The sequence below is a fragment of the Kryptolebias marmoratus genome, linkage group LG10 (assembly GCF_001649575.2).
Source record: "Kryptolebias marmoratus isolate JLee-2015 linkage group LG10, ASM164957v2, whole genome shotgun sequence".
Lineage (NCBI taxonomy): Eukaryota > Metazoa > Chordata > Actinopteri > Cyprinodontiformes > Rivulidae > Kryptolebias > Kryptolebias marmoratus.
In genome coordinates, this window is record NC_051439.1 from 14,146,396 (window position 1) to 14,173,443 (window position 27,048).

The following is a 27,048-nucleotide window of genomic DNA, read 5'->3' on the forward strand; positions in this document are numbered from 1 at the left end:
GGAAGTGGATGCCTGGAAGAAGAAGAGTCAACAGGTTTGTGGAATTTTGCTTCGGTGGCACAACTGTGATATGAGGTCACCTCGGGCATTAGTCATGAGGAGGGAATGCATTGTGGCTGTTTTTAAGACATGGCAGTTGTCCACATCCGCATCGGCCACACAATGAATGCGGGCCTTAGAAAGTTGACTTGAATCAGCTTCGATGAACAATGTGAACGGCATAGTTTTCAACAGCTGTTTGCTGGATGGGGATTAGAGGCACCTTAGGGGCAGAACGCTGGAACGCTTATCAGACATTTTTATCAGTCTTTTGCTTTAAACGTTAAAATGTGAAAAATATTACTAAAACCAATAATACCACATTAGCTTTGAATGTTATTTAGTGCATCTTTTATTTTAATAATAATCCAGTACAATGTTTATGAGTGAAATATTTGATTTTTTTTTTTTTTCTTAAGAAGACAACAGTTGAACTTTCACACGTGATAATAAAAGCAAAACATGTGCATTCAGACAAAAAAAAAACATAATAAATTATACAACATACAGCCAGCAGTGCATGTACATTTACACATCATACACTACTAAGAAATAAAATGGCATAAAAAAGAAACTAATATCTGCATTGAGATGTAAAGCTACTTCATGAATGATAACATCTGATCTTTGTAAACATTTTTGCACAACTACGAACTCAATAATTGTCAAAACACAATAAACACTAATGAAAATCACAGGGGATTGTCTATTTTGATCGCTAATTTTATCAAACAGATCACAATAATTAAGATTTGTGAATGAATTTATAATTTACAATAATGTGTGTGTGTGTGTGTGTGTGTGTGTGTGTGTGTGCATATGTATGAGCAAACTTTTGAACTAAAGAAATTCTGCATTTGACCTCACTAAAACACACTAGAAGAAGAAAAATGATCTCAATTTACAAAAAAATAATAATAATAAACAGAGAAATCACTAACTCATTCACCTGTACATCTATTTTTTTGGTTGCAACCTACAAGTAGGAGGATGTCTTGAACTCCTCCGGGATGTCACTGTCCAGCTTACAGATCACCTTGTAAATGGCCTTTTTCCAGGAGGTGTCTGAATCTTTGGCTGCAGAAATGGCGTTGTAAAATTCATGCAAGGTGAGCTCGGCAACCTCGAGGAATCTGTCAGGAACCTGGAAAACCAGAGGGGAAAATCAAAGAAAAGAGGAAAACTTTAGTCTTGCGTTGAAGAAGCTTCATACATGAAGCTGCGTTTCAAACACTCTGCCTTTGTTTTTCCTAAATATGTGAAATGAAGACCTGCAGAATGATCCGTTGATCCTTCAAACAGCCAAACTGATGAAAGGAAGCTCAACTCTTTGTTCTCTGAACACAATAAATGCAATGCAGCAGACATTAACTTAACATTAGACTCTGTTTACTGATCCTAAACTGTAAGAGTTTCTGACAAACAGCTATTCCACCAATAACATGGGACAATTAGTATTTAAATTAAAGGCTTAGCATTCATTGAAGAAATGAATATTGCCCGCTATCTTTCATGTCAGTTTTAAACTAAATCATCTTTTATCTTGTGCTGAAAAAATACAGACTTATTTTCACTTTTTGCATGATTGAAAGGTCTCAAGAAGATTAATGTCGATTAGCTGTGATGGCCATCCTGAATCGTGGTGACTCCAAATGTTAATGAGTTGTAGGTGTACATCTAATCTGAGTTTCACTAAACTCTGTTCAGTGGCTCATGACATATTTTACTAACACTATACAAGAACAAACACAAACATGTGCACACATACAGACACAAACAAAACCATTACCAATACTTAGTGTTCAATAGACCCTGTGTTAAACTGATCTCGTTTTAGTTTGGATCACGTAGTGAGAATTTGGGTTGGCTTGTAGCTACAGCAGAATCTGATAAAACATCAATAAACGTAGTTCAGAGGCAAAGGCAAAGGATGATGGGAGGAATCCATTCCTCAGCACTTGTTTCCCATCCAGTTGCCAGTTCGCACAACAGCAGTTTGGATAACTTATTTTTCTTTCCCATCGTCTCCTGACACAAAAGCGTCCCTGGGAAAGGAATGTCTTGGTCCCAAGGTAAAGAAAACGGTCCCATCCCTTTCCCACCAAACGGCCTTCTCCCTTGAAATCCACAGCGTCTTTCTCAGCATTCCGCATCAGTAGCAATCTCTGTCTCACTCAGGCGTGCTGGTCCTCTAATCCGGAGTTGTTTTAGCAGGATTTTGTGGCTTCCTCTTCCCACAGTTTGATAAAGCATCACTCTGGAGTTTAGATAATGGCTGTAAGGGCCGGTCAGCCACAGGTGCAGCATAAAACACAGGTCAGCACCTAATCACACATACTCACAGCCACATGGAGGTCTTACGTCTGCAGTCCTATAACTACCAGAAAGATCTGGTCCTGACATAGTTTAATTACTTTCTGCAAGAGAACTAATCAGAAGACTGGGTTACTAAAATTAGAGTTATCACAAATTAGTTCAGTTAGTTATCCTGTCTATGCATTAGGAGTATACATATTTATTGTTGTAAGTAAATTCAAATAACAAAAAATATTTCAAAAATTCCTTGTCTAATACATTGTGAATAACATAAAAAGCTGTAGAAGCATTTACATCAAGCTTTTACCTATAAATATTGAACGCTTGACTAAAAAAAATTGTGATTCTGACAACTTTTTAAAGTTAAATCCAATCCTTTAACGTTGTGAAACTTAAAGTTAAGGTCAGGACCTCACTGTGGGCTTTAAAACATCAAGTTTAAGATTTTAACAGGATTTTCTGTCATCAAAATAAATTTTGAGATAATTGTTAATAGCACATTTTGCCACTATTCTTATAAAATGTAAAAATGGGACTCATACATTGATTTAAAAAAATACTTCAGTAGTTTTTTAGGATGTCATTGTATTCTTGATTTTTGGCTCTTTAGTGATGTTTGTAACTGAGGCTATTTTGTGGGTCAGAACCTGAAAAGTTTGGGAACAAATGCTTTACAGAGGCAGGTTTGAAAAACAGAGCCAAAAATAAGTTTAAGCAAATATCATGTCAGATAATCCTAAAATAATGCCTTTTAAGAAAAATAACACTGGATTTGTCAAACAGCTGTGTTTGACTAATAGATGAGACTTACGTGAAAGTCATTGGCTTTGTTGTAGTGCATGTTCAGTGCCCGGAAGAGTTCGGAGTCCCTGCTGACTGTAATGTCTTTGACTTCGGTGATGCCGTCAGCGATGGCCTGGCGAGCAAACTTCTCCATCTGGATGTAGTAGAACTCCCTGAAGTTACTGAACCACTTGATCAGCTGAGAAGTGATGCAGCGATTGAACTGGAAAAGAAGAGAAAACGGTTTTGCTTTTTGAGCAGGTTTCATACTAACACGGCCCTGCGTTAAAAATTCTCTCACTGACAGCAAAACTTTCAGCTCCAGTTTTCTGGAGTGAAACAGTTAATCCCTTACACATACAGGACTCGTTGCTGTTGAATCTGACTCGTAAAGAATTAAAACTTGAAATCACAGACTTCACAGAGAACTGTAAGAATATAATTCTTCATTAACGGCTTTCTGCTTCACCCATTAGCGTTACTGGGTGCAAATCTGGATTTAGTTAGCCCAAATGGTCACTCTATGCAAGATTAATTTCACCAATCTTTTCCCACCAATGTCTGAGATGAAAAAAAACATCTGTCAGAAGTCTGTGTTTTTAAAGATAGTCTTGACATTAGTCTTGTTGTTTTATCTTCTCATCCAGAAAGACAGAAAAAAAATGCCTAAGGGCTGGGCAAGCATCAAAGACGCCTCTTCTCTGGTGCGGTGGGTGAGAAAGCGGCAGCATAAGGACAGAAGGAAGCTTCCCTCTCATTGACTCGGGCTGATAGGATGGAATCAGACACTGGGATTATCTGCTCCTTTGTCCAGTGCCACTTCCCACCGCAGGATTGTAAGCAAGGAGGAGACGTTTCGCAGGGGCTGCAGCGACAGCATCCTCCCCCCTGACCCTGGGGGTCATGGCAGACTGAGAGTCAGGGGCCAGCGCAGGCTCAGAGATCCGGGACATAAGATAGGGAAGGAGACGGAAAAGAAAGCTCAGCATAATATGGAGGACCTTGGAAGGGAGGGAGAACTGATCCAGGTACAATAAAGGTAGAAAGGATACATCAGGCTGGGAGAAAACAGCTAACAGCAGTGAAGGAGACAGAAAGATGATAGAAAAAGGATGACGAGGCCAAAAACACACAGGATGTTTTGTTTGGGACCGCCTGGTTGCAACTGCAAAAGTCTCTAATACCAACTCTCTGTTGACACTCAATAGCAATGCCTTGCCTACAGAGTCTTTTGTCACTCCATTTGCTGACTGGAGAGGCTTTTTTTAAAGAGAGAATGCCCCTGTATCTCCCTCTGCCCCCAGGACATACTAGCAGCTCAGTGGCTTTGTTATTTAAACCCTCTGCGTTTTTGTTTCTCTCCTCCGCCACACTGCTGATTTTTTTTTTCCTCTCCCAAACACACAGTGACAAGTAGACACCGAGGGTAAAACCCAGCACAAACACTCCTGTCGGCTTTTGACATGTGCTGCCAATTCGTTTTAGAACACGTAAACACACACCTTGACATCAGGGAAGAAGGTTTTCAGCACGTTGGAGCTGGGGTAGCGCGTGTAGAAGAACATGAGCTTCGCCTTCTTCAGGTGACTCGGAGTGAGACCCTCCTGGATGTGTCACGCTTAAGTTAAGGAAAACTGACAAATAAATCAAACACACACCACAAAGCCCGGCGACAAAGTGATACTGGAACCAGAGTATTGCGTTGCCTCATCTTCGGCCTAAATTAAATTTCGCTAAAGAACAGCTTGGCATTAACTTGGAAGTCAATAATGATCCTAACATGCGCTTATTGGCAAAACAGAATTACAAATTAGATTAGGGATTTTTAATTAGAGAACACAGCACTTCATGCCTGGGAGTTAAGGCTGGTTATTTTGAAATGTTTTGAAACAAGATGCTCATAGCCATATATAAGTGCTGCGATTTAAAGACAGCATATGTTGCCTTTTTTTCCCCCCTAAACTAAATTATGTCCTCTTTATTCAAAGTAGTTTCACTGTACCCAAGTACCAAATTACTCTCCCAATTATTTGTCAAACTTAGAATATAAATTACAAAATATATTGCAATATATGTGATTCTTTTAGAAGTTTCTGACCATTTCCAGTATAGTCCACCGCCTTAGGTCATAATATCTTCTTAGCAGGTCACCACACCACACATTTATAAGGGAACCCTGCCTTTGAAATAAGGAAGTATGGATGAAAGATTTATATAGAATTGTTCAAAGAGAAACAGGGCTCTCTGCACTGTAAAGTGAATCCTGAGCGTTACCACAAAATGTACTTCTCTAAAACCTCGCAACAAAAAGACGGACCAAACCCATCACCTCTTGGATTAAACTGCTGGTTATTTATGCTGGTTATGAGCTACATTATTTTTAGGATGCATGTAGATATCTTTCCAATCCTGTTGAAGATGTAAAGTAACAAGAAAATAAAAACAAAACAAAAACACATTTTTCTCCTTAACGAAACAAGCTGATTTGCATATAGTTCTGTTATCTTGTTGTCTTTTTCAGTCATATACCTTCTGACAAAGGGATCCAACAACATATGCTCAAGACAAGAGCTCAAGTGTTATGGTTGGGAACCACTTGTGGTTTCCACCAGCACTCAGATGTGACCTTTTAGATGCACCCCTATCACTCTGATGATGGAGAAATAGATCCTGCACCTTTTCAAGTCTAAAAAAAAAGAAAAGAAAAAAAAGAAAAAAAAAAAACGATTCTTCCTGAAACAGAGACTGAAGCTTTCTCTGCCTTTGAAAAATTGGCTTTTGTTCCTGGCAATTCTTATCAAAGCCTTGTATTCCTTTTTATTTGTCTTTTTCTAGACTTAAAGTCATTACTCGGCTTAGATTAAAGAAGATGCTGTAATTTTCTGTGGGGTTAGCGAGATCAAAGGCAAAATTCTCCTTGAAGTTTGTTGCTGTAACTGCCCACGTCGAAGTGAGCCTCAACCAGCCATTGTTCAAATGCATGAGCTAAAAATAATGGAAGTTTGTACTGAATAAAAGGTAAATATCGTCTATATGGATGACTAAAAATGCTCTGAGAAACGGTGACTAAAATAAACAATATTACTGGAGACAAAGATTTGACAGCAAACTGTGAAAATATAATATAATATGTACAGAGAGTCCTGCAGCCGTTCTAATATAAGATACTTTTAGTCTTCACACAGATAGGGCTATAACAGTATCTATCATTTTTACTGAAACATGAAAAGTGGATTCTAATGACAGTCAACTTAATCAAATTTTCTTTAGAGAATTAAAAAAATCAAAGTAGTTCAACCGTTTAGAATCAAAGGATATATTGAGAGACATGTAGGGGTTTCGTTCGGCCATGCTCTGCAGATCGCCGCTCTCCATCTTGACATGAGGGAGACACAGGTTATCAACGGCCAGCGCCCCCATGGAGGAGGAGCGGGGGTGGTGGCCGAAGTGGCTGGATGTCACCTTGGACCTCATGGCGACGGTGTCCCAGGACAGGCTCATCGAGTCTGGGGAGGTCCTGTCCATCGACGGGGGCATGCAAGGGAGAGCTCCAAAGTTGGAATGGGGCCCGTACTTGAGAAGTTGCTCCAGGATGTGGCTCTCATGCAGTGGTGTGGCGTAATTGAACTGAAAAGGTGTGTGGTGCACGGCGTAAGGCCTTTTCACAGCTGGAGTGACTGAGCTCACAGGGGCTGCTGTTGGCTTGCGGACCACCAGTGAAAGCGCCTCTGTCTGGTCTTGTGTGCTTTGATCCTCTGAGCTTTCATAGTACTCTGACAACTGGGACTTCACAACAGCCTCCTCAACCTGGGACTCATCATAGGTGGAATTAGTGGGGTGGCTTGTCCTGTCTGCACCCACACTGATCTGCATCTCTGGTGATGAGGACACACGCTGCTGAGGGGACAAGTCCAGCACCGTGGAAGACACTTTCTTGAACACCCTGTCCACGCAGTCATTGATGGCACTGGAGAGCTCCTGCTTCAGAGTTTCCTGCAGGTTCTGACTTTCTCTTCCCTGAACCAGGTAACCAACAGCTTTTATTTTCTCCTTACAGTCCACCGTCACCATGCTGTCGTCCCTCTCAAAATCCTCTTCGTGGCTTATGTACGACTCCATGTTTTCTCCCAGGAACTCATGCTCAGAATCAACTTCTGTTGCATCTCCGTTTTCATATTTGAGGTTTTTCTGGCTGTAAACTTGCAGAAACTTTTCTTGGAGTTGATGCAGGAGCCTTTGCATGCTGTGCAGCTGCTCTTTCAACTTGTGACATTCTTCTTCCTTGTTGTTGCCTTTGTCCCCACTGCTGCTCCCACCGCCAGGCTTTCTGTTCATCTGTCCTCCTGCAGTGCTGTGCTCCTGATACTGAGGCAACCTTTGCTTACGTTTGTTCTCTCTGAAGGATTCCCTGGCCTCCCTCAAGTCTCTGACATCTACGTCAGACCTCTCACTGTCTCCTTGCTGCCTGCTGTTGGGAGAGCCAGCCATGACCCTGATGATGTTCTCCACTCTGGCTCTTTTGGCCTGCAAGTGATCAGTCATGGGATGCTCTCCTTCTTGGCTGACACCTGCGGAGACGTGATTGCTGGGGGATTCAGCCTCCACGATGCTGTCTTTTGAGGAGACACTGCTCTGGTCCTCTTGGCCAGAGTCAGCAGCAGTGGAGGTGGAGAGGTAAAAGTGACTTTCATCTAGGGCCCTTTTGTTCTGAATTTTCTTGTGAAGGAGCTGAGAGATGATGGAGCCATTTGAGTACGAGGCAAGAGGCTCGTCATACATGTTTCTGCGAAAGCAGGGCAACATCACCTCAGGTTTGTCGTCTTCGAGGCCTTCAGTTGAGTTGTGCATGTTCTGCTCAGGGAGACTCCGGTTCATTCTCACTGTGGGTCGTCTCACTACACATGTCGAAGAATGAGTCATATGATACACGCTAAACTCATCACAGTAATTCAAAGGTTTCAGTTATTCAAAAACAGGTTGCATAATAAAAAATAAATGTAAGTTATAATGTCATCAGTCTTTGAGGGTGGTTCTTAAATCCTGTATTTTTATTTACCTGATAAAAAACACAATTGGCACATTTCCCTTCATCTTTATTTGCAAAGTTGCTGTACGTGGCCAAACAAATAAACACACGTTGCTTTGTCATGACAGTGGTACGTAATGTTTCTTTATGGTTTCAACAAGATAAGACTTACTTTATTTAAAATCATTAAAAATTATTATAACTATTAATTTAAGCCTTGCAATAAGCCATTTATCGGAGTACAGACATGTTTTTAGTATCACAAGTTAATTGAAAAAAATAGTACATTATTAAATACCAATCTTAAATAGAAAAAAGTTTCTGTACTCTCATTTTTAGGTTGCAATAATGTTGAATACAGACAATAAGAAAAACTTTGATTGAAGGTGTGTTTAGCTCATAAAGGTCCACAGATCACACAACATACACGGCACTGAGTACCGTATGACTTATTCGGAGGAGAAACTACCAGAAGAAAATCTTCTTTGTTTTAATTTTTGTTGGAATGATCTAGCGGATTGTCAGTGTTAAAAAATAATAAACCTATTTATATAAAATAATTTTATTCATTTATTTTTAAAACTATGTTGCCTAAATTTGTGGAGACTGGCTTCACTGTCTTTAAATGTCTGTTTAATTTTTTTTAACTTAAATTTAAAACACATTTGTTCTTTCAAATAAATTTTTAACTAATAACAAATATCAGATGAGAAGAAGAGAAAGTGCTTTATCTTTCAAGTGTAGGAGGATGAAATATACTTTTTTTGTCAAAGGAAAACTTGTCATATATACGATATTTAATTGGCACAGAATTAAGGTTTTCTTAATAATAATTTAAACATTTTGCATAAATAAAGCTCCAGACCACTTTAAAACTAATCATGTCAAAGCTACACAGACAAACGAGCAGAGTGGAATAATTCAAGGCTTTCATAAAATTTAATTATTATTAATATTATTAATATTATTATATGTTGAAGTATTAGTATACCAATATTAGTATTATTCTTAGCATTATTTCAAACTGTAGTGAGGCAACTTGTAAATCAACTGTTTTAAAGAAATCCCTATAATTACTACTTAATATACATTTATTTAGCTTTATTCATTGCTTTGGCTGTACTTTGTCTTGAAAGAATATAAGAAGAGCATTTTGAATTAAATAAAAAATTAAGAAACATTCTCTTAAAATAAGTAAAAATCTCATTACTTCAGTAAAAAAAGCTACTAATGCAGCTAGTTGCCAGGAAAACAGTAACAAGTGAGAATCTTTGTTTCTTAAAGTGAAACTAAACTGAAGTCCTGAGTGCAGAAGGAAAGTGAGCGGCATGCACGCACGTTCTGCGGGTTGACCACAGCCAGGGTCAGGTGTGCTGCGGTGGTGGGACCTTACCTGTTGCGCTGTGGACGTGTTTCCGAGCTGCCGGCCTGCGCAGACTGTCAGTTCTCCGCTGCCGGAGCAGGAGAGTCGAAGCATCAGAGTCAGGGCGGAGCCATGAGGAGCTACTGGAGCTCGGAAACCCACAGCAGACACGCGTGTGTGTGACGGTGGTCTGCTGCTGCTGCAGTCTACTGAGAAACAAACCTGTGGCACTTCGAAAGAGCTCATTCACAGAAGCACAGCTCAGTGGATCTGCCCTGATCATCTGCTTGTCAGTATAAAGGTAAAGCTGCACATGAGTCAGGTATAAAACACAAAAAGAATTGAATGTTTAATGAGTTCAATCATTTGAAACTCCTCAAGAATGGTCCAATTTGATTTAGCAGGCTAAACGTGTTTGCAAAAGCAAATACATTGCATTTTAGTATTTACAGATGAAGAAAGCAAATGATCCTAAAAAATGATGCAAATCATTAACTGTCGATATTGTAAAGTCGTTGTTGGTCTTGTCTATCTAATATAACTAATCTGAGAAGTTGAACTACGCTACATTATAAGAGGATACTTCCATAAGATCCATGAGGAGTATTACTTATTTTGCCCAAGCCTTTGTGACCATTTTATAAAGATAATGTGAAAAAAACATAATTAAATATCATTTTCTAAGGTGAATGAACTGCCTAAAGAAAGCAATGGACACCGTTTGTGTCATTGTCTAGGAACAATCCTCTCACTTTGAAAATAAATCAGATTTGGGAGGTGACTGTGTGCTTTAGCAGAAGTTGGACTAAATCAAAAATATTTTCTATGAGGATGAGGAGGTGGTGAAGGATTATAGACAGCTTGTTTGGAAATACAATATTAGGGCTGAGACTTGATAGAGCAGACTCTCCTTGTAGAGCACGAATGGGTCATTTGGTGTTTGCAGCAGAATGTTACACATTTTTTTTTATTTCTGTGTTGGCAGCCATGAGTTTGGACAGCATCGGAGCCTGACTAGTAGCTGGGAACTAGGAGCCCCTGAACTGCAGGAAAATAACGAATGTTACACCAACACAGTGAACAACTCTACAAACCATCTGCACAAAATACTGACGAACAACACAATATCTTCAGTCAGAGACTTCTTCAGACAATAACATCATTGTCTTTAGAGAATGACTTTGATGGGAACTCCTTCAGAATAAAATTATTAACCTAACTGCATATATTTGTTTATAAATAATTTGTTTTGGTACAATAGAAAACTGTATCGAGGCCTATGATTGATATTTGATTCATCTTCCAGTCGTTGCGGCAATCTTTAACTGTCGTGTGATGGAATGAAATCCTTAACTTTTTGAAAAGTTAATGTAAGGACTGTATTAAACCCAGAAAATACTTCTTGGATGATGGCCTTTAGCCTAAAAGCAGGCAGAAGAGGCAGAGAACTAATAATATTGACACATTTTATCCAACCACATGCCTAACAGACAAACAGAGTTGATATAAACCACAAATTCAGTTAGAATTGGAATTGTAAGTTAATGTTTATTTTGTATTTTTAAACTAATTTTTGAATATTATCACAACTATGCCACTAATCTTTTGCCAAATTCACATGAAATTGGCTACTACGCTGGAATAACAAACAGACAAAAACCCACTTTACAGTGTGCCTATTATTTATTCATCTTGAGTGTTTTAAGAGTGATTATCATTAACTTATTATTAGTTTTTTAAGGTGACTAACTTTCAGCACAGAGGAGCTTTAAGGTCTTCACACAGCATGGACTCGTCTTTCTGCCCCATTTCCTTCACTTTTGGTTTGCCCCACGTCGCTTCCTGGATTCTCGCGCATGCTCAGTCTGTCTTGTTGGGTTGACCCGGAGTTTCTCTTCCGCTGACAGGCTGCTGTCACACGGTGACCATGTTATCCCATTCCCGGTGTTTCACCAGGAATTTTGGCCGTTCCCTGTCTGCCATCCGCCAGGTAGGCAACAGACGAATGAAACCTACAGTTTCCCGAGCGAGGGATGGCTCTCGCTGCTTCTGGGTGCGGAAGAGGCCGCAGTGTGGTCAGCTATCCGCGCTAACATTAGCATTAGCCCGATCGCTGCTGTAGGCCACGGACAGGCCGTAACATTGTGAGCCAAGGGCAGGATGACACTTCTCTGCACAAGCATTTCTGCAAACAAGATTTGAGATTTAACACTAATGTTGCAGGTGTTTGAACTAACCAGAAAGTGGCCGCCCAATGTTCATGTAAAAGTCAACGCATCTGTCCATTTATATTTATAAGGACATGTTAGCCACATTAGCTGAACGCCCGGTCAGATTTGTTAGCTGCTCGTACTAGTTGTCAATATGTCGAGGTCATATTGAAGTGAACGTGAGAAAATAAGCAGTCCCGTGATTGTAATGTAAATATTAAGTTCGTAATTCCAAAATAAGTTTCACGATTAACTGCATTACAAAGTTTTGCTGCTAAGTTGTCAGTTTTAGTTTGAGCTCAGATCATTGTCAGTGTATTCCTGAACCTAAATGCAGATGATTCAATGTGTTGATCAAGTACAAAAGATGTTCTTTTCCATGTAATGGTGACGTTCTCATATTTAACCACTTTAACCACCATTTTGACTAATACATTCATCAATGGTGCCAAAGGTCATCTAGTTAAAGTGACTTTTGACCAGCAGCACTTGACTTCTCAGCATTACTTACTGCTTTTTTTATGCAACCCCGAGTTCTTAATTAGGTATTTGGCTTTATTTATTTTTTTAAAGAAACGTGATTAGGTGCATAATTTTTGATTAATAGAGGATCTTTTGCAACAGATTTATTCATGTAGGAGTTGCAGATTTTTTGACAGCTCTGCATCTTTTCACAGGGGAATAATGTGTTAGCTCGTCGGTCCACGGCAGGTATGTTCCTTTACTGTTCAGGCACAGGCTCTATTATCTCAGAAAGTTGTTTACATGCTTCTTCTTTCCTCCTTTTACCAGTTCTATCAGCTAGCCATCCTATCACTTCTAACAACAATGTGTAAGTACATGCATTCACTAAAATAGAGAGAACTAAAAAACTTGAATAAATTCTTCATCATCACTAATATGTTGTGATGGAGTTGGATAGTATATAGTTATAGACCTATTTTTGTTTTAATCTTTACAAATGATTCCTCAGAAATGGCTAGCTTCTGTATACAAGCCAAGTCTTAAAGATGCTTATTATTTTATTTAAATGTTAAAGGCTGCCTTTTTTTTTCCTTTGTAGAAAATACAGTCCCCGATCCAGCATCTTCCAAATTCAATACTTCAGGACATCTGTAGCCTACAGTATGTAGTCTGTCATTCATTTTTACACCACTCTGATGATGGAGAGCATTTACTGATGTGTGAAACGATACCATGCCTTCCATTTTTGTTCTTCAGGAGATGAAGTTGTCACAGTCAAGACTCCTGCATTTGCAGAGTCTGTCACAGAGGGGGATGTGAGGTGGGAGAAAGGTAACATTTGTAGATGATAAAGCTACATCAAGTGCTTATTATCAGATGCAGCCATTTACTAAAACAAGGTTTTTCTCTTTACAGCTGTTGGAGACACTGTTTCTGAGGATGAGGTGGTGTGTGAAATTGAAACGGACAAGGTAAACTAAATGAATGTTCAACAAAAACAATAATCCTAGAATTTGTAGTAGAACAAATTAAATAAAATACTTTAGGCATGTTTTTTTTCACTACATAGCTGTAATTCACTTTATTTAATACTTAATGGAACAATGAATTACTGACTTGTGCAGCTAAATTGCAAAGGTGTGCTGCTTTTAATTGCCTAATTGCCCAAAACCCTGGCATTTTGTTTGTGTTTCTTTTTGTAAATATGAATGTGATATATTTTCAATGCTTTTAGACATCGGTGCAGGTTCCCTCTCCTGCTGCTGGAGTGATTGAGGAGCTTTTGGTTCCAGATGGGGGGAAGGTTGAAGGAGGAACACCACTTTTCAAGCTTAAAAAAGGAGGTACGTCGGGTTGGAATTTTACTACAGACGCAAGATTAAAGATAAAGCTTTAAACCCATGTTGTCTAAACTGTTTTTGTTTGTATCTTTAGCCAGTGCTCCCAAAGCTGCAGAAGCTCCAAAACCCGAGGCCCCAGCTGCGACAGCCCCGCCACCACCTTCTGCCGCTCCAGCTCCTCCTCCCCCTTCAGCTGTGGGCCCCATTCCCACCACCATGCCCCCTGTGCCACCTGTGCCAGCACATGCTAAGGACACCAAACCGGGTTAGTCGTGATTCGACAGACGGCCCGCGTCACGTGAGAAGCGATTCGTTTGACATCTGTGTTTTTGACCTCTAGCTTCTACGATTAATCATTGTTTGGGATTCAGTACACAGTCACTTTTTTTTTTAGCTGCGCCACTGAATGTCAGTGGCTAGAGGTTCTAAATGGTACTTTTATTTCTATCTTTCTTGAAGTTTCAGCCATCAAGCCCACTGCTGCTCCAGCTATGCCAGCTGCTGCAGAAGGAGGTGCTAAAGCAGCGAGGACAGAGAGCAGGGTAAATTACCTTAACATTTAGCGTTACGGTTTGGTTTAATTATGCTGTTTTCTAAGAAAGAGGGACTGATGCTCATGTGTGTTTTAGGTTAAGATGAACCGCATGAGACTAAGAATTGCCCAGAGACTGAAAGAAGCCCAAAACACCTGTGCTATGCTCACTACATTTAATGAGGTTGATATGAGGTAGGAAATTCCCATTAAGTTGACCTATATTATTAAACCCTCAAGTCTATTTTAGATTGCATGTTTATGTGTGTTGTGTGTTCTTCTTTATTGCAGCATAGTTGGTGCACACTGAAAAGAAAAATAACATAATTTCTTGTTTATTTCTTCTGTGTATGTATACAGGCTTTTCCAGTATAAGTACGACATATACCACAGATAAAAGGCAAAGCAACACTTCCACAAATGGTTATAGATTGGAATCTGCCCAATAGGAAAAGCTTTTTGAAACCTAATATCCTCTTAAACACTGGAATGTAAATATTTGGTCATAATTTCATCATAAACAAAGATAAAAATGGTTAAAACAGGTTTTTATTAATTTACAAGGAAATGTTATTGTCTGCACTTGCCCCCTGTGCTGAAGAGGACACTTTGAGGGTTTCTTTTCCCCGCAAATGTGTGGTGTCAGCTTTCGGCTATTCAGGGTTTTCTATGCATTCTAATCGGATTGACATCGACGGTCTGGAGGAAGACTTCCCAGTCTAGGGCTCATCTGGAGCCGAAGGAACTCGTCAGAACAGGAGGCTGAAGCATCTGCAGAGGCCCACAGAGACCTGCGCTCTGAGTGGAAGAGCTGCCTCAACCGATATGGGCTTTTATGACAGCCCAATAAGATTTACAGGCCCTAGAAAGTGAAGATTTTTATCGCTTCTTCTCTCCTTTCTCGGAGAGTCTGTGTCTTGGGAGGGGCTAATTACGTTAGCGGCGAAACCCTAGAACTTCAACAGGGTTAGAGACAGGAAAACAAACAATTAAAACGAGAGATACAAGTGAAAAATGAGCAATACTGAAACAATTAGCAGCCCTATTTTATTAGCTTTATTCCTCACTATCATATATATCACTTGTATCTTCAAGGATTTTTGCAACTTTTTAAAACCCTTCTGTGTATTTTAGTTGTGTTGGCTGGATTCATTAGTAGTTTGAACTGAAGATTGTTTGTTTTCAAATAAACTGTTTTCATAAAACTTTGTAGGTTTTCCCAAACCTCGTAGGCTTTTAAAGGAAACATTCATTCACACAGTTCGTTGTTTCTTTTCGGACCTGCTTGTGTTAATGTCACCTTGCGTTGATCTAAACTTTCCTTTTCTCCATCTCGCAGCAACATCACAGAGATGAGGAAGGCTCACAAAGATGCTTTCCTGAAAAAACACAACATCAAGCTCGGCTTCATGTCGGCATTTGTCAAGGCTGCTGCTCACGCACTGTCTGACCAACCTGCTGTCAATGCCGGTAAAGAATTCACCTCTAAAGGCTGAGAGACCTTCACTTTGGGGTTTGAGTTTCACTTTGCACGTTGCCAAGTGTATGTGGTGAAGAAAAAGATTGAAGTTTCAGAAATTTTTTTTTTATCGCCCAACCTCAAAACCATCTCTAACTTATTTACTTCCTTTAGACTACTTTGACCTATTTAGAGAGACCGCAGTGAAGCAGGGGTGGTCCGTGTTGATACATTTCAAAGATCTATAATGGTCTGCGGGTTTACTTACCACAACTTTTTAACTGCATGAGACAAAACGTGGTTCACAAGACAAGAACTTCATCTTGATAGGAAAGTTTTGGTGGTGATAAATTTGACATTTATACAATACAGTTTTCATGTTTTCTGTTTCCAGTGATTGATGACACAACCAAAGAGATTGTGTACAGGGATTATGTTGACATTAGTGTGGCTGTAGCCACTCCAAAGGTAAAGACAAGTGGATTTAATTGTACAACAGCCTTTTTTAAAAATGAAAGCTGCAACATTCTGTCTTTTTTTTTCTCTCTCTCTCTTCAGGGTTTGGTGGTTCCTGTAATACGAAATGTAGAAGGAATGAACTTTGCTGATATTGAGAAGGCTATCAATTTGTTGGGAGAAAAGGTAACTTTTCATTGCACACATTATGAGACAGGATCATGTTCATGTTTGCTTTTTAAAAAACCTTGTGTAAAATGTTTTCATTGTAAATGTGTTGGTAGGCTCGTAAGAATGAGCTGGCTGTTGAAGACATGGATGGAGGCACCTTCACCATCAGCAACGGTGGCGTGTTTGGGTCTTTGTTTGGCACACCTATAATCAACCCGCCACAGTCTGCTATTTTAGGCATGCACGGCATCTTTGACAGACCTGTTGCAGTCAGTGGCAAGGTTTGTATCCTCTTTGACAATTACTGAAGTGTGCTTAGTTTTATACCTGCTTGTTGCTAATCCAGCAAACAGTGGTAAAATTAACAACTATAGGGGTTTTTTTGTTTTTATTTATTAGTAATGGTCTTGAGTAGGTGAGTTAAACTGTGAGAAAGTTTTATGAAGAATAGTGTCATATTTGTGTTATCGAATCAACAGTCCAAAACTTAAATTTGTTTTTTTTGTCAACACAACTGACGACTGAATGTATAAATGAAACATTGTTTTATCAAAATGTGGATTCAACTGTACGCTAGACAACTAAAACAAATATTTTTTTTTGTGTCAATCCCACCATTTAGCTTTCCAGTCCTGTTTGTGTGGGGAAGCAGCTCTTTGTAATTTCTTTTTTTCCTTTGTCTAGGTGGAGATCCGTCCCATGATGTATGTTGCTCTGACATACGATCATCGTCTGATCGATGGAAGAGAGGCCGTCACTTTCCTGCGCAAGATCAAGTCCGTGGTGGAGGACCCCAGGGTGCTGCTCCTTGACATGTGAACCCTTCCTTGTCAGCTCCGGACCCAACCAAACCACCTCCCACACCAACAGAGGCTGTACACACTTGATGAACATTACCATAACTACAGTTAATGTATTGTTGTATTGGTTAACTAGGAAAAAAAAAAAGATTTTGTGGCAAGAAGTTGGGTTGTGCAATGGACATTTGTAAGACTGGCAGGGATGAAAGGTTTGGTGCTGTTCTGGAGGAAGATAAGGCTCTGGGGTTTCTGGTGCTGGTCTCTAGATCAAAAAAAGAAATTATAACTTCTTTTTGCCATATGTCATTTTCTACATAAACTTAAAAAAAACAATCACTTATTGTGAGATGACAGGCAAGTACAGTTTCAGCTTCACATAGTTTTATTGAGAGAAGAACAATGAGAAAACATTGGGCTAAAAAAAAAAAAAAAAAAACAAACACTGTGTTTTAAAGTCTCCAAAGCAAAGAAATCCTCAGAGATTTTATGCCATCTAGTCCATGGAATTTGAGGAAAACTCACTTTTTGCTGTGTGAGATAGAGTATTTAAGAAAAAAAAAGAAAGAAACAATAAAAACTTCATTACCCGACTGTAGTGTTGGTTTGGATGTTTGTTTGTGCTCTTATTGGCAGTTTGTGTATTTAAAAAAAGTGCTAAAAGTTTAATTTCTCAGATGAGTGTTAAGGCAGCTTTACTAAATGGGTCTACAACGATGACAAAAAGGTTTAGTCATTATTTACCATGAAACTTGTTTAAAAGGTAAATAAGATGAGTCTGGCGTGCTTTTAAACACCACGAATATTCCTAATTTACTTTGATTTTTAGGTTTTTGGCAAGATTGTCTTTTCAAAGAAATGAAAAGCTGTCTTGTCTCCATCTAACTGACTCCATGAGGTTGATTTGAGTCTCACTCCAACTGCGTCTGATAATTCTTTAAATCTGGAAACAAAGAAGGCAAACTGAGCTTTTGGCTCAAGTTGTATCTCCTGCAATTTAAAAACTGGAAACTGGTTGCTTCACTAATTAATTTCTTTAATACTGAAATGCTGTGTCTAAACATATATGTTCTTGTGGTCTAAGTGGAACTGAAAATAGCCTATTATCATCCAAAATGGGGGTTGGGGGGAGATGTTAATTTGAGGTGTTATCTTTGCTACTTATCATCTTCTGTACAGAACATTTAAAAGTTGTGGTTTTGGTTTAGATGGGATTTTTAGACATGCATGGTGATACAAAGGTTATTAAAAAATGCATTAATTACACTCAACAGTTCCCATAATGGTCTTAAAAGTTGAAAATAATTCATCTGCACCGCTGTTATGTGTGGGACATGTTTCACATCTTTATTCAACCGTTGTTGAAGCCTATTCTTTGGGAAGCACAAAACGCAGCTGAAATCAGTGCTACATCCAGGAGAGAGCTCCAACCACTTCTGCTAGCAGGACAGAGCTTTCCAGGAGACACTACTGAAGAAGGGGTGACACTTTATGTCACTCACTCCTCCACCTCCGGAACCCAGCCGGTAACCAGCATCATACTGAAGCAGCTGCGGAGCAGAAGGATTCAGAATTCATGCATCATGTCAGTCTAACCCAACAAGGTTTCCTGAAGCTGGAACAGCGCTCGACCATTTTCTAACCTCTGTGAGCAAAGACGCAGCTGCAGCACTCAGGTGGTCCGGGATTACCAGCTGGGTGTGGGAGTGGATCCCTGCTGGGTGGAGCTGCCACAGCGGCTGGAAGAACAAACATATTTACATTCATTGTGGTTTGTATCCGTGATACCAAATAGAGATATTGCCTACTGAATATGCGTGTCCTGTTATCATCCTACCATTCCTGTTAAAAGCTCAAAGAGCAAAGCCCCAAGACTCCACCAGTCACAAGCTTCTGTAATCCTGGATACTCCCCCAATTTCTGTCAACACACAATCAGCTGAGTTCAGTTATGTTTATGCTCAGATTTTCTTTATCATTTGTCCATAAACATCTTTTTATATTTCCCTCTAGTGGGATGTATTTGGCTGCGCAACCTGGAAAGGAGAAGCGGGTGAAGAAAATAGACAGATGGAGTAATGGATGAATACATGGGACGTTCTTGGACTGGCTGAATATTGCCACTAGGTGGCAGATGATACCAGAGAGTGTCAGCCTACCTGGAGCACAGTACATCTGTTCCATGCCTTTGGAGCTGATCTCTGACTGAACCTCACTCCATTGGCTGAAAAATGTCAAACACACCTTTCCTGTGAAAACATTTTTTTTACCAAGTTAAACTTCCATGTATTTTGTTTTTCTTTGTGTAATCTTTTAACAATTGTTTGCTGCTCTCACCATTACCGGTGAGCAGAATGTTTCTGGGGTTGAGATCCCGACATAGGATGCCTTGTTGATGTAGACTTTCCAGGGCCAACAGAATCTGTGCCCCCCACACACGCACTTCTGCTTCTGGAAGTCCCCAGCAGGTCTGCACGGCCTTATCTGCAGGCTTTGAGGTCTGGGCAGGGAAGCGAGGCAGATGACACCAGCCATCGACCTCAATGATCTGGTCTTCTTCTTGCTTCTCTGGTCTTTGTGGTTTGAGGAAACCATCCGCGTCCTTGTTACTCGTTTGAGTTGAGGCTTCAGGAGGTCCAGAGGAAAACCAGCCTACAAATGATCTCGCTTTTGAAGTTGGCTTCTTTTCTCCAGAACTCATGACTTCACAGGCTATTTCCACACCTTCTTTTCCTCCACTGAAGCCTGTGAGCCCTGAAAATGTCCCCTGTTTGTCTGCACTGTTTGGGTAAATGGAAGCAACAGATGACTGAGATCTTTCTGAGATGATCCTTGTATCCATGTGGTCAGAAAACACTGCTCTATCTGTGCTCCTGATGACTATCATTCCATTTCTTTCTTCAACACTTGGACTGCTGCTGCCTTGCTTTGAGTCTGCATTTACTTCTGCAGAGTTACCATTTACAAAAGATCCCTGCTGAGAACCATTAGTACCCCATGACGCCCTGCCATGGATTTGAGTTTGGCAATGGAGGGGAAGATGCAAAATAGCAGGAGATGAACTTAAAACCTTACTTTGACTTTTAGGTGAGCCTGTTTTTCTAAATGAGGTCTGATTTGTCTGAGGTGTCTTTTCTGCAGTTGTTCTTGGTAAATTATTGTCAGTCACTGCATAGGGGTTCGTTCTCTCACAAGTGGGTGATGGATCTGCAGCTTTCCAAGCTGCTTCAAAGTCTAAACTGCACTCTATCAGCCCCATTCCTGCGTTTCTTTTATGGAGTTCCGACATGACATCAAGAGCTTGACTGACACGAGTGCAAAGGAGAGGAAGAGCAGGTCTTTCCTGAGTTTCACTGGAGTGTAAACACAAACTGGGAGCTGGTGGATGGATGTGGGTGGTGACCTGTGTCCTAGTAAGACCAGAGAGCAAAGTTAACTGATCGAGCTTGGTATAAAATGATGCTGCGGAGCGCGTATTCTGCAAACAACCCGTCTCCTCGATGTAGGTGTGCGTCCCACAGCTTTCCAGGCGCTGCTGAGTCTTATCCCATGAGGTTGGAAAGTCTGTATCTGGGCTCTCATCGGTTAGTTTGTCTGGAATCACTGCTGTGCTCCTGCTGCTGTGCTGGTAGTCTGTGCTGATCGTGGGTGAGGTGTGGCTGGTCTTCATCTTGGTCTTCATATGTTGGCTAGAAGTGAAGCATTCTGGGTGTTCTTTGGCCTTCTCATTTTTCAGTTTATGCAACTTGGAGAAGAGCCTCCCACCTGAGTAAATCACAATAATTATTACCATCTTAAACATTTTCACAACAAGGGTCCATCAACAGTGGGAACAGATATAAACATTTCACCTTTCACGTGTTCTAGATGCAGGTACACAGCATCCTCGCTGACGTAGTATCTTAGCAACTTAACCATATACGGCACCCCTTGAGGAATAATGGTCGGCTGGTCCCTGCTCTCCCAGCTTGATTTGACCAGGCTCTACAAAAAAAAAAAAAAAACTGATTTAGAAAGAATTAAATGGATTGTATTTTTTATTTTGGAAAAATTATTTGCATTAATTTAAAACAACAACAACACATATTGATGTAAAATTATAAAATACTGTTCAAATCATCCTGTTGGAAATGTGTGCCTATATACAGTGTGCTACTATTCAGTTGAAATATGAGGAGCACTTGCACCATCCTAAAGGGTGAGGGCTCTCAGGCAGATCGATCCTGACTGACACTGAAGGAGAAAGGATGGAGGTTATTTACATCGACTGGGTCACCACAGAGTATATGACCTAGTTAGGTGCCAGAAATCAACCCATCAACCTTCTTCAGCTGTCTGATCCTGACTAATGTACAGTATATTGAAATATTTACACAGTATGTTTAAGTGATTATGTATGTCTGCTTTAAAATCTGTCATGAATTCTTACCTTTACAACAAACGTCTCTTTGTTGATCATACTTTGGACAATCAGGACCTTTGGAGTTAAAAAATAACATGCTCACGTTACCACAGTAAAGCAGGTAAATTATTACAGTATATTTCACGACAAAGAACTTTCATGGTTAGAGCAGAGTGGATCATTTACTGAACTATTTTACTAACTACGGCAAACATGCACTGTGAGTTGCAACAAAAATGGAGAATTTGCAGAAAAATACTTCTACCTTATCGCTGACTCCCACCACTTTACACATCTCCAGATCCTCTACAGGTGAACTCAGGTGCCTGATTGGACGAAATCTTAGACTGCTGTAGCCCTAATCGTGAAACACACAGAGTACACTGCCAGTAAAACACTTTAGTCAGAAAACAGACAAAGTGAAAAATGCTTAATTACAAGTATAAACTCTGCAATAAAATGGTTTAAGAATCAAAAACTCTGATTTAAGTACTGAAAAAAATACTGGAAAAGTACCTAAAAAAATGATTCAACGTACTATAAAATTTCTTTTTTTTGGACTTTAAATACATTAAAAACAGCCTTTTATTGTGATTAAATAATTGCTGGATTACAACTGAAAAATAATGAAAGACATTGCAGTCTTGGTTTTTTTCTCCAACCAATGGCACAAGTTGAAAAAAGTTGCTTTTTAATTCTATTTAATCTTTGACAAAGTATTGTAAAAAAAAAAAAAAAACAACTACATGAGCTCTTGGATCTCATATGTCCAAAGTTGTAAAGTAAGAACACTCAGATTAATGCACTGAATTAAAAAAGTTTTCTTTTTTAATTAAAATATACTGAAGTAGACATATCAAGTGTTAACAACTGGATAAGAAGATACTGTGTCTCAATTATGTACTTACCACTGCACAATCGTACGTGTTTTATTTTCTCTAAGAAGAAACACAAGGTGATTGTCTTACCCCTAAATGAGAGCCTCCCTTTCCGAGGTTATCCTGTAAATGTGTGATGAAGATTTCCTCCGCTCTTTTCAGATACTGGGTTGTCTTCCTCTTCACAGCCTCTCGTCTTTCTTTGTTTGGATCCACTGTAAGCAACCAAAGTCATTAAGGCACCAATAAAAAAAAAAGTTTACTGTAGCTACAAGCCTCAGAGAAACCTGCCCTGTCTTACACAGCTGATTGTTAACAATGAATGTGAAAACTCTGTTGTCAGCAAACAAATCTGTGCTTGACTTCCTGTTTCTATTCATGCTCCCATCACGTGTCTGTCTTGTGCAAACCTGTGTATTTGTAAAGCTCAGTCACATTCCCAAAATATCAAATAGTCTTTACTCACGCTGGACTCCATTTAGCAGAAGGTCCACACCGTTCTTATAGTAGCTGAAAGCTGCCTCGTAGTCTTCATTGACCTCACTGTCTAGTGCCATGCGGATCTGCTTGGCTGCCTCCACCAGGTAATCTCTCTTTGCCATTTCTGTGTCTTTGAGGATCCAACAAGGTCCAGCTGGGCCTATTCACAGCACAGATACTTACAGATACTATTAAAAAAACAAGATATGAACACTATAACAATAAAGCATGGGTCTCACCTTTGCGCCTGTGTCTTATCAGCAGCAGGACACATCTCTGTCCGCTGACACTGTGCTCAGTACGTGTCTGAGCCCAGTGACTCCAAGACTCGGGTCTTTGCAGCAGAGCATGATCATCCGAGCCAAAGGAAACAAAGAGTTAACCTTGAGAGCAGAACAGGAAGTGAGTGCAGGCTTGTGCTTACTATTTCTGATGAATGGAAAGAAACAAAGCTGCAAATGTCCAAGATGACAGAGGGACGATTCAGAGGACTGACGCACGTTTTTGTCAAGCTTAATACGTTTTTTACCCTCTCATCATGGTGAAACTGTAATATTCGGCATCAAGAATCTTGATGTAGATCATTTAAACAATATATTTTTCAAAAGAATGTCTGTGTGTTAAGCTATAGCCAAACAGATTCCTACCCACACACAAATCAGGTGAAAAGGATTATTTCCAAGAAGGAAAAAAGAAAATCTTTGCTGGCATGGATTATACTTGTAAAAAAAATCCCAACTATTAGGCCACTTTTTTTTTTACATTATTCAAACATAAAATATTACATACTTAGCACTGAAGGCTATTACACACTGAAATGCTAAAAATCTTGTGTTTCTCCATCTTAAGTGTCCTCCATCATCATCATTCTTTCAACATGAGCTTCCAGAGCAAGTGAGCTAGCCAGTCACTATTCATAATAAATGCAGTAAAATCACAGGGCAAGGTGTAAAATCAGAGATAAGACACACTGTACCTAGTGTGAGGTAAGCATGGCCTGGTCTCTCCCAACCAGACATCAGCATCAGCATCAGCAGCAGCATCGGCTCGTCTCCTCAGAACATACTCATCCCACAAGCAGGAGAGGAAGAGGAGAGAGCTCAGCCGAGGCTGATGATTGGCTGAGCTTGATGTCACATAAGGGTACCATTTCACACAAGGCACTCACTTCCTCCCCCCTTCTTCTCATGACAGACGCTGGAAGATTTAAAGAGACAGTGCTGCTTTAAATGCACTGAATGAAGGACATTCTGTCTCTGTTTTTTTTTTTTTTTTTAAATGGGTTTCCATGTTTATTATTCTCATGAAGGATTACTCACTTGTATATAATAGTTACAGTATTTATTAAATGTGTTCTGGGCCCTTTGAATGAAAGGCTCAGCTGGCCCAGAACAGATAATCACTCTTGGTGCTCAGTACCAGATGGAGCCAGGCTCCAGCTACAGCACAAAAGAGAGTGTCCCCCACCACACTCACACCCAAGGGAGGGCAGGTTTACAGAAGGGGGGGGGGGTAGACACTCCAGCAGGACTCTGAGATCTGATCCTGCATCCTTGTCCAAAAATACAAAAGGAGGGGGGTCCTAATGTTCTCATTGGTTGTGTGCCTTTTCCTTGTATTTTCATTTAGACAAAAATATGTCATTTATAAACTTTTTGATTGAATATAAGCAAAACAGAACACTGACTGAAATGTTTTAGTTTGATTTTATTCAAGAAAATACCTTTGTATTATGTCCCAGATTTTTGGGAATTAGTTTGTACAAGGTTAGGGTTCTTCATTCTCTCACTGGTTGTATGCAAATGTTTTATTTCTCCTTTTGCCTTAAATATGTGCGATTTGCATTAATTAAAAGCAAGAGGACACTGATTTGAATGCTTAATTTTGATTTTATTCCCAACAACAGCATAGTCCTATAGACATAGAAAGGTTAAAGAAAGTCATTGTATCAGTCACAATACAACAGATTAATAGCAAGAAGCGTTACTTATAGTTAAATCTCACTCGATAAGACACATAGTAGCCACCGCTGTACATGTAGAGCCTCTGATCAGTGGGATTGTAATGCAGGTTGACAAATTCTTCCTGAAATTTCTGGAGAGGAATGCTCATGTATTTCTCCTCTCCAGTCTCAGTGTTATATGAGTAATAGATCTCCTCAGTCTTCACGTCTCCAGGCCGGGTGGCGTACATGACTCCACATACCATAAAAGCATTCCCTGCCTGAGGCTTGAACGCATTCGTTTTCCACTCGTCCTCAATACCAAATGATTTCTCGTCTATTTTAGCAATCACTAGTTTACCTTTGGTTTCTTCTGGGGTATACATTACCCACAAGCCTTTCTCGTCTGCAGAGAAGTCCAGGTACTGCTTTGGTGAATAAAAGTAACTGAAACTTTCACTTGCCTTTGTGATTTGTCTGTGACTAAAAACGGCAGAGGTCAGATTTAGTTTGGACATTCTGAATGGTTTGTCAGCCTGGTAATAAACAGTGTTACCGTGAATTATGTAGTTATTACCAGTCCCTTCATACCCTTGTGGTAGACCATGGTGTGTGAAGGAGGACCTCTGAACGAGTTTATCATAATTAGAATACAAGTAGAACTCGTACACGGAGGGAGTGCTGTACCCACCATACCAGTGCATTGATTCAAAGCCTCGAACTGGTTTGGAGTCTTTCCCCCAGCCCCCATAACGAAAACTTGGGTTCAAATGAGCATTTATTTGGATCACTACTGGCTTGCTGACACTCATAAGTCCTGTGTGGTTACAGTTGCCTGCAGAAAAAAAAGACGAAACTTTTTGTATGACTCTCAGATTCAACATAAAACCTGCTTGTAATCTAAATAAATTTACCAATATCTGGCTTGATGATTTCTTGCTCCGCCTGGCACTCCTCCAGTTTCCTCTGCAGCTTAACAAACTCGATGCGGATCACTTCCAAGTTGCTTCTGTCGTAAGTCTCCAGTTGGTTGACGATAAGGGTCATGTTGTGAATCTAACATAAATACAACACATGCAGTTGGTGCAGAATCAACAAAACCACAGATATAATGAAGTGTAAAGCTGTTGTCACCTCTTCGTACAGACTCTCCAACATGGGAGAGGAGGAGTTGAGAGAGTCTTTGAGCTGAGACACCAGAGCTTCAAACTCCCTGAGCTCAATCCTGAGCAGCTCAAAGTCCAGCTTGATGAAACTACCAGGTTCATTTTCCATCATGGCCACTCTAAGAGTCAGTTCTTTCAGTTCTCCCAAGAGGCTTTCCAATTTGCTCTGATAGTGCACAAGCTGAAAGAACAATTGTGTTTTTGTTGAGCACTAAATGCACTTACAAAAACAAGACAACTAAAAATAGTGTTGTTGACATTGAAAAGTGCCGTTTTAAAAACCCTGCATTTTATGTAGTGTAAGTTTAAACTTTGTAATTTGACTAGTTTAACAGCGGAAAGTGAACATAACTGGAATAAACTGACAAATATGTTTGCAAATGCAAAAGTAAAATCCTGATTTGTGAGCAAATTTTATTAAAGATTTTATATCACTGGATCATATAAAAAGTGTTCATTCTGTAATTATTAAATTTTTCTATTTTTACGTTTCACTGTTTAGTTCATAATTCCAAACTACACACAAGTGCTTACCTTATTCATCTGAATGTCTACCTCCAGCCTCAGGTCATTAGTAAACTGCTGCATGTGTTGCACTCGGTCTGCAGGGAAGCTGGTGTCAGGCAGAAACACGCTGCAAACACATTCCAGTCCTCCACCAGATGTGGTCACATTACCCGACTCCCAGTCTTCCAGTGGCTGAAAGCAGAGTTTTCTATTTTACCCCCTGTATTTTATTCACAAAATGCAGTTTCACAGGAGACACTAAACATCCAAAACTTACAAGCCAAGCTTGTGCAGGTCTCAGCACGGAAAAGAGCAGCAGAACAGTCAAGAGCATTGTGTCGGTGTCAGTAGACTGACTGGTTGATCGACGTATGATGGCTAACTGCTCTTATCCATGGTGCAATCATCTTATTAGCTGGGAAAGCATGTGACAAGCTCTGAGAGTCATAACAGTTTTATTAGCATCCTTGAGATCAGCGCAGGTGTTCATTTCATGTTTACTGTGGTTCTCCACAAGCTAATGATTTATGACCCTGCTTCCAGTGACTTACAAAACTCTTTACATGTGGCATGACATTAAATTAAGTAATACAATTTTTTGAAGTGGAAAAATTAACAGAAAATTCAAACCATAGAAACATTACTTAAATAAACTTTTACACCACTTTAATTTTCACATTAAAGTTATTCCTGCTGGAAGGAACTGTCCCAGGCTGC

General features: G+C 39.8%; 4 protein-coding genes across 4 annotated transcripts; 1 reads left to right on the forward strand and 3 right to left on the reverse strand.

Annotated features, from left to right (window-relative positions):
• Nucleotides 1–400: 400 nt before the first annotated feature.
• Nucleotides 401–9,597, reverse strand: prox2 (prospero homeobox 2). The gene is made up of 5 exons (XM_017412305.3): nt 9,558–9,597; nt 6,457–8,033; nt 4,641–4,748; nt 3,167–3,361; nt 401–1,183 (listed from the first exon to the last, which is right to left on the reverse strand). Exons 2-5 carry the CDS (start codon nt 8,011–8,013, stop codon nt 1,016–1,018), a joined length of 2,028 nt encoding a protein of 675 aa, XP_017267794.1. The 5' UTR covers nt 8,014–8,033; nt 9,558–9,597; the 3' UTR covers nt 401–1,015.
• Nucleotides 9,598–11,364: 1,767 nt separating this feature from the next.
• On the forward strand, nt 11,365–17,396 carry dlst (dihydrolipoamide S-succinyltransferase). The gene is made up of 15 exons (XM_017416691.3): nt 11,365–11,517; nt 12,415–12,448; nt 12,530–12,569; nt 12,801–12,862; nt 12,959–13,033; nt 13,118–13,173; nt 13,437–13,545; nt 13,637–13,807; nt 14,002–14,084; nt 14,172–14,269; nt 15,414–15,544; nt 15,928–16,001; nt 16,092–16,175; nt 16,274–16,441; nt 16,845–17,396. Exons 1-15 carry the CDS (start codon nt 11,455–11,457, stop codon nt 16,977–16,979), a joined length of 1,383 nt encoding a protein of 460 aa, XP_017272180.1. The 5' UTR covers nt 11,365–11,454; the 3' UTR covers nt 16,980–17,396.
• Nucleotides 17,266–23,800, reverse strand: rps6kl1 (ribosomal protein S6 kinase-like 1). The gene is made up of 12 exons (XM_017416680.3): nt 23,693–23,800; nt 22,956–23,050; nt 22,703–22,876; nt 22,327–22,451; nt 21,624–21,716; nt 21,386–21,433; nt 20,808–20,940; nt 19,294–20,721; nt 19,116–19,205; nt 18,795–18,877; nt 18,601–18,696; nt 17,266–18,507 (listed from the first exon to the last, which is right to left on the reverse strand). The coding sequence occupies exons 3-12, from the start codon at nt 22,836–22,838 to the stop codon at nt 18,397–18,399; spliced, it is 2,343 nt and encodes a 780-aa protein (XP_017272169.1). The 5' UTR covers nt 22,839–22,876; nt 22,956–23,050; nt 23,693–23,800; the 3' UTR covers nt 17,266–18,396.
• A 235-nt stretch (nt 23,801–24,035) lies between these two features.
• LOC108234342 (olfactomedin-4-like) lies at nt 24,036–26,710 on the reverse strand. The gene is made up of 5 exons (XM_017413466.3): nt 26,609–26,710; nt 26,359–26,523; nt 25,793–26,005; nt 25,573–25,714; nt 24,036–25,493 (listed from the first exon to the last, which is right to left on the reverse strand). The coding sequence occupies exons 1-5, from the start codon at nt 26,663–26,665 to the stop codon at nt 24,700–24,702; spliced, it is 1,371 nt and encodes a 456-aa protein (XP_017268955.1). The 5' UTR covers nt 26,666–26,710; the 3' UTR covers nt 24,036–24,699.
• Nucleotides 26,711–27,048: the final 338 nt, after the last annotated feature.

What these genes read in the sequence shown, in the direction of transcription:
- LOC108234342 (XM_017413466.3), bottom strand. Translation starts at nt 26,665, where the DNA reads ATGCTCTTGACTGTTCTGCTGCTCTTTTCCGTGCTGAGACCTGCACAA. An exon ending in TAGACATTCAGATGAATAAG is followed by an intron (nt 26,006 to 26,358) that starts GTAAGCACTTGT and finishes TTGTTCTTTCAG; the next exon opens with CTTGTGCACTATCAGAGCAA. An exon ending in TGGAGAGTCTGTACGAAGAG is followed by an intron (nt 25,715 to 25,792) that starts GTGACAACAGCT and finishes TATTTATGTTAG; the next exon opens with ATTCACAACATGACCCTTAT.
- dlst (XM_017416691.3), top strand. Translation starts at nt 11,455, where the DNA reads ATGTTATCCCATTCCCGGTGTTTCACCAGGAATTTTGGCCGTTCCCTG. An exon ending in AGCTCGTCGGTCCACGGCAG is followed by an intron (nt 12,449 to 12,529) that starts GTATGTTCCTTT and finishes TCCTTTTACCAG; the next exon opens with TTCTATCAGCTAGCCATCCT. An exon ending in CCAACCTGCTGTCAATGCCG is followed by an intron (nt 15,545 to 15,927) that starts GTAAAGAATTCA and finishes TTCTGTTTCCAG; the next exon opens with TGATTGATGACACAACCAAA.
- prox2 (XM_017412305.3), bottom strand. Translation starts at nt 8,013, where the DNA reads ATGAACCGGAGTCTCCCTGAGCAGAACATGCACAACTCAACTGAAGGC. An exon ending in ACCCCTACATGTCTCTCAAT is followed by an intron (nt 4,749 to 6,456) that starts ATATCCTTTGAT and finishes TAAGCGTGACAC; the next exon opens with ATCCAGGAGGGTCTCACTCC. An exon ending in CCTTCTTCCCTGATGTCAAG is followed by an intron (nt 3,362 to 4,640) that starts GTGTGTGTTTAC and finishes CTTCTTTTCCAG; the next exon opens with TTCAATCGCTGCATCACTTC.
- rps6kl1 (XM_017416680.3), bottom strand. Translation starts at nt 22,838, where the DNA reads ATGGCAAAGAGAGATTACCTGGTGGAGGCAGCCAAGCAGATCCGCATG. An exon ending in TGGTGGGAGTCAGCGATAAG is followed by an intron (nt 21,434 to 21,623) that starts GTAGAAGTATTT and finishes TTAACTCCAAAG; the next exon opens with GTCCTGATTGTCCAAAGTAT. An exon ending in CATTCTGCTCACCGGTAATG is followed by an intron (nt 19,206 to 19,293) that starts GTGAGAGCAGCA and finishes ATGTTTTCACAG; the next exon opens with GAAAGGTGTGTTTGACATTT.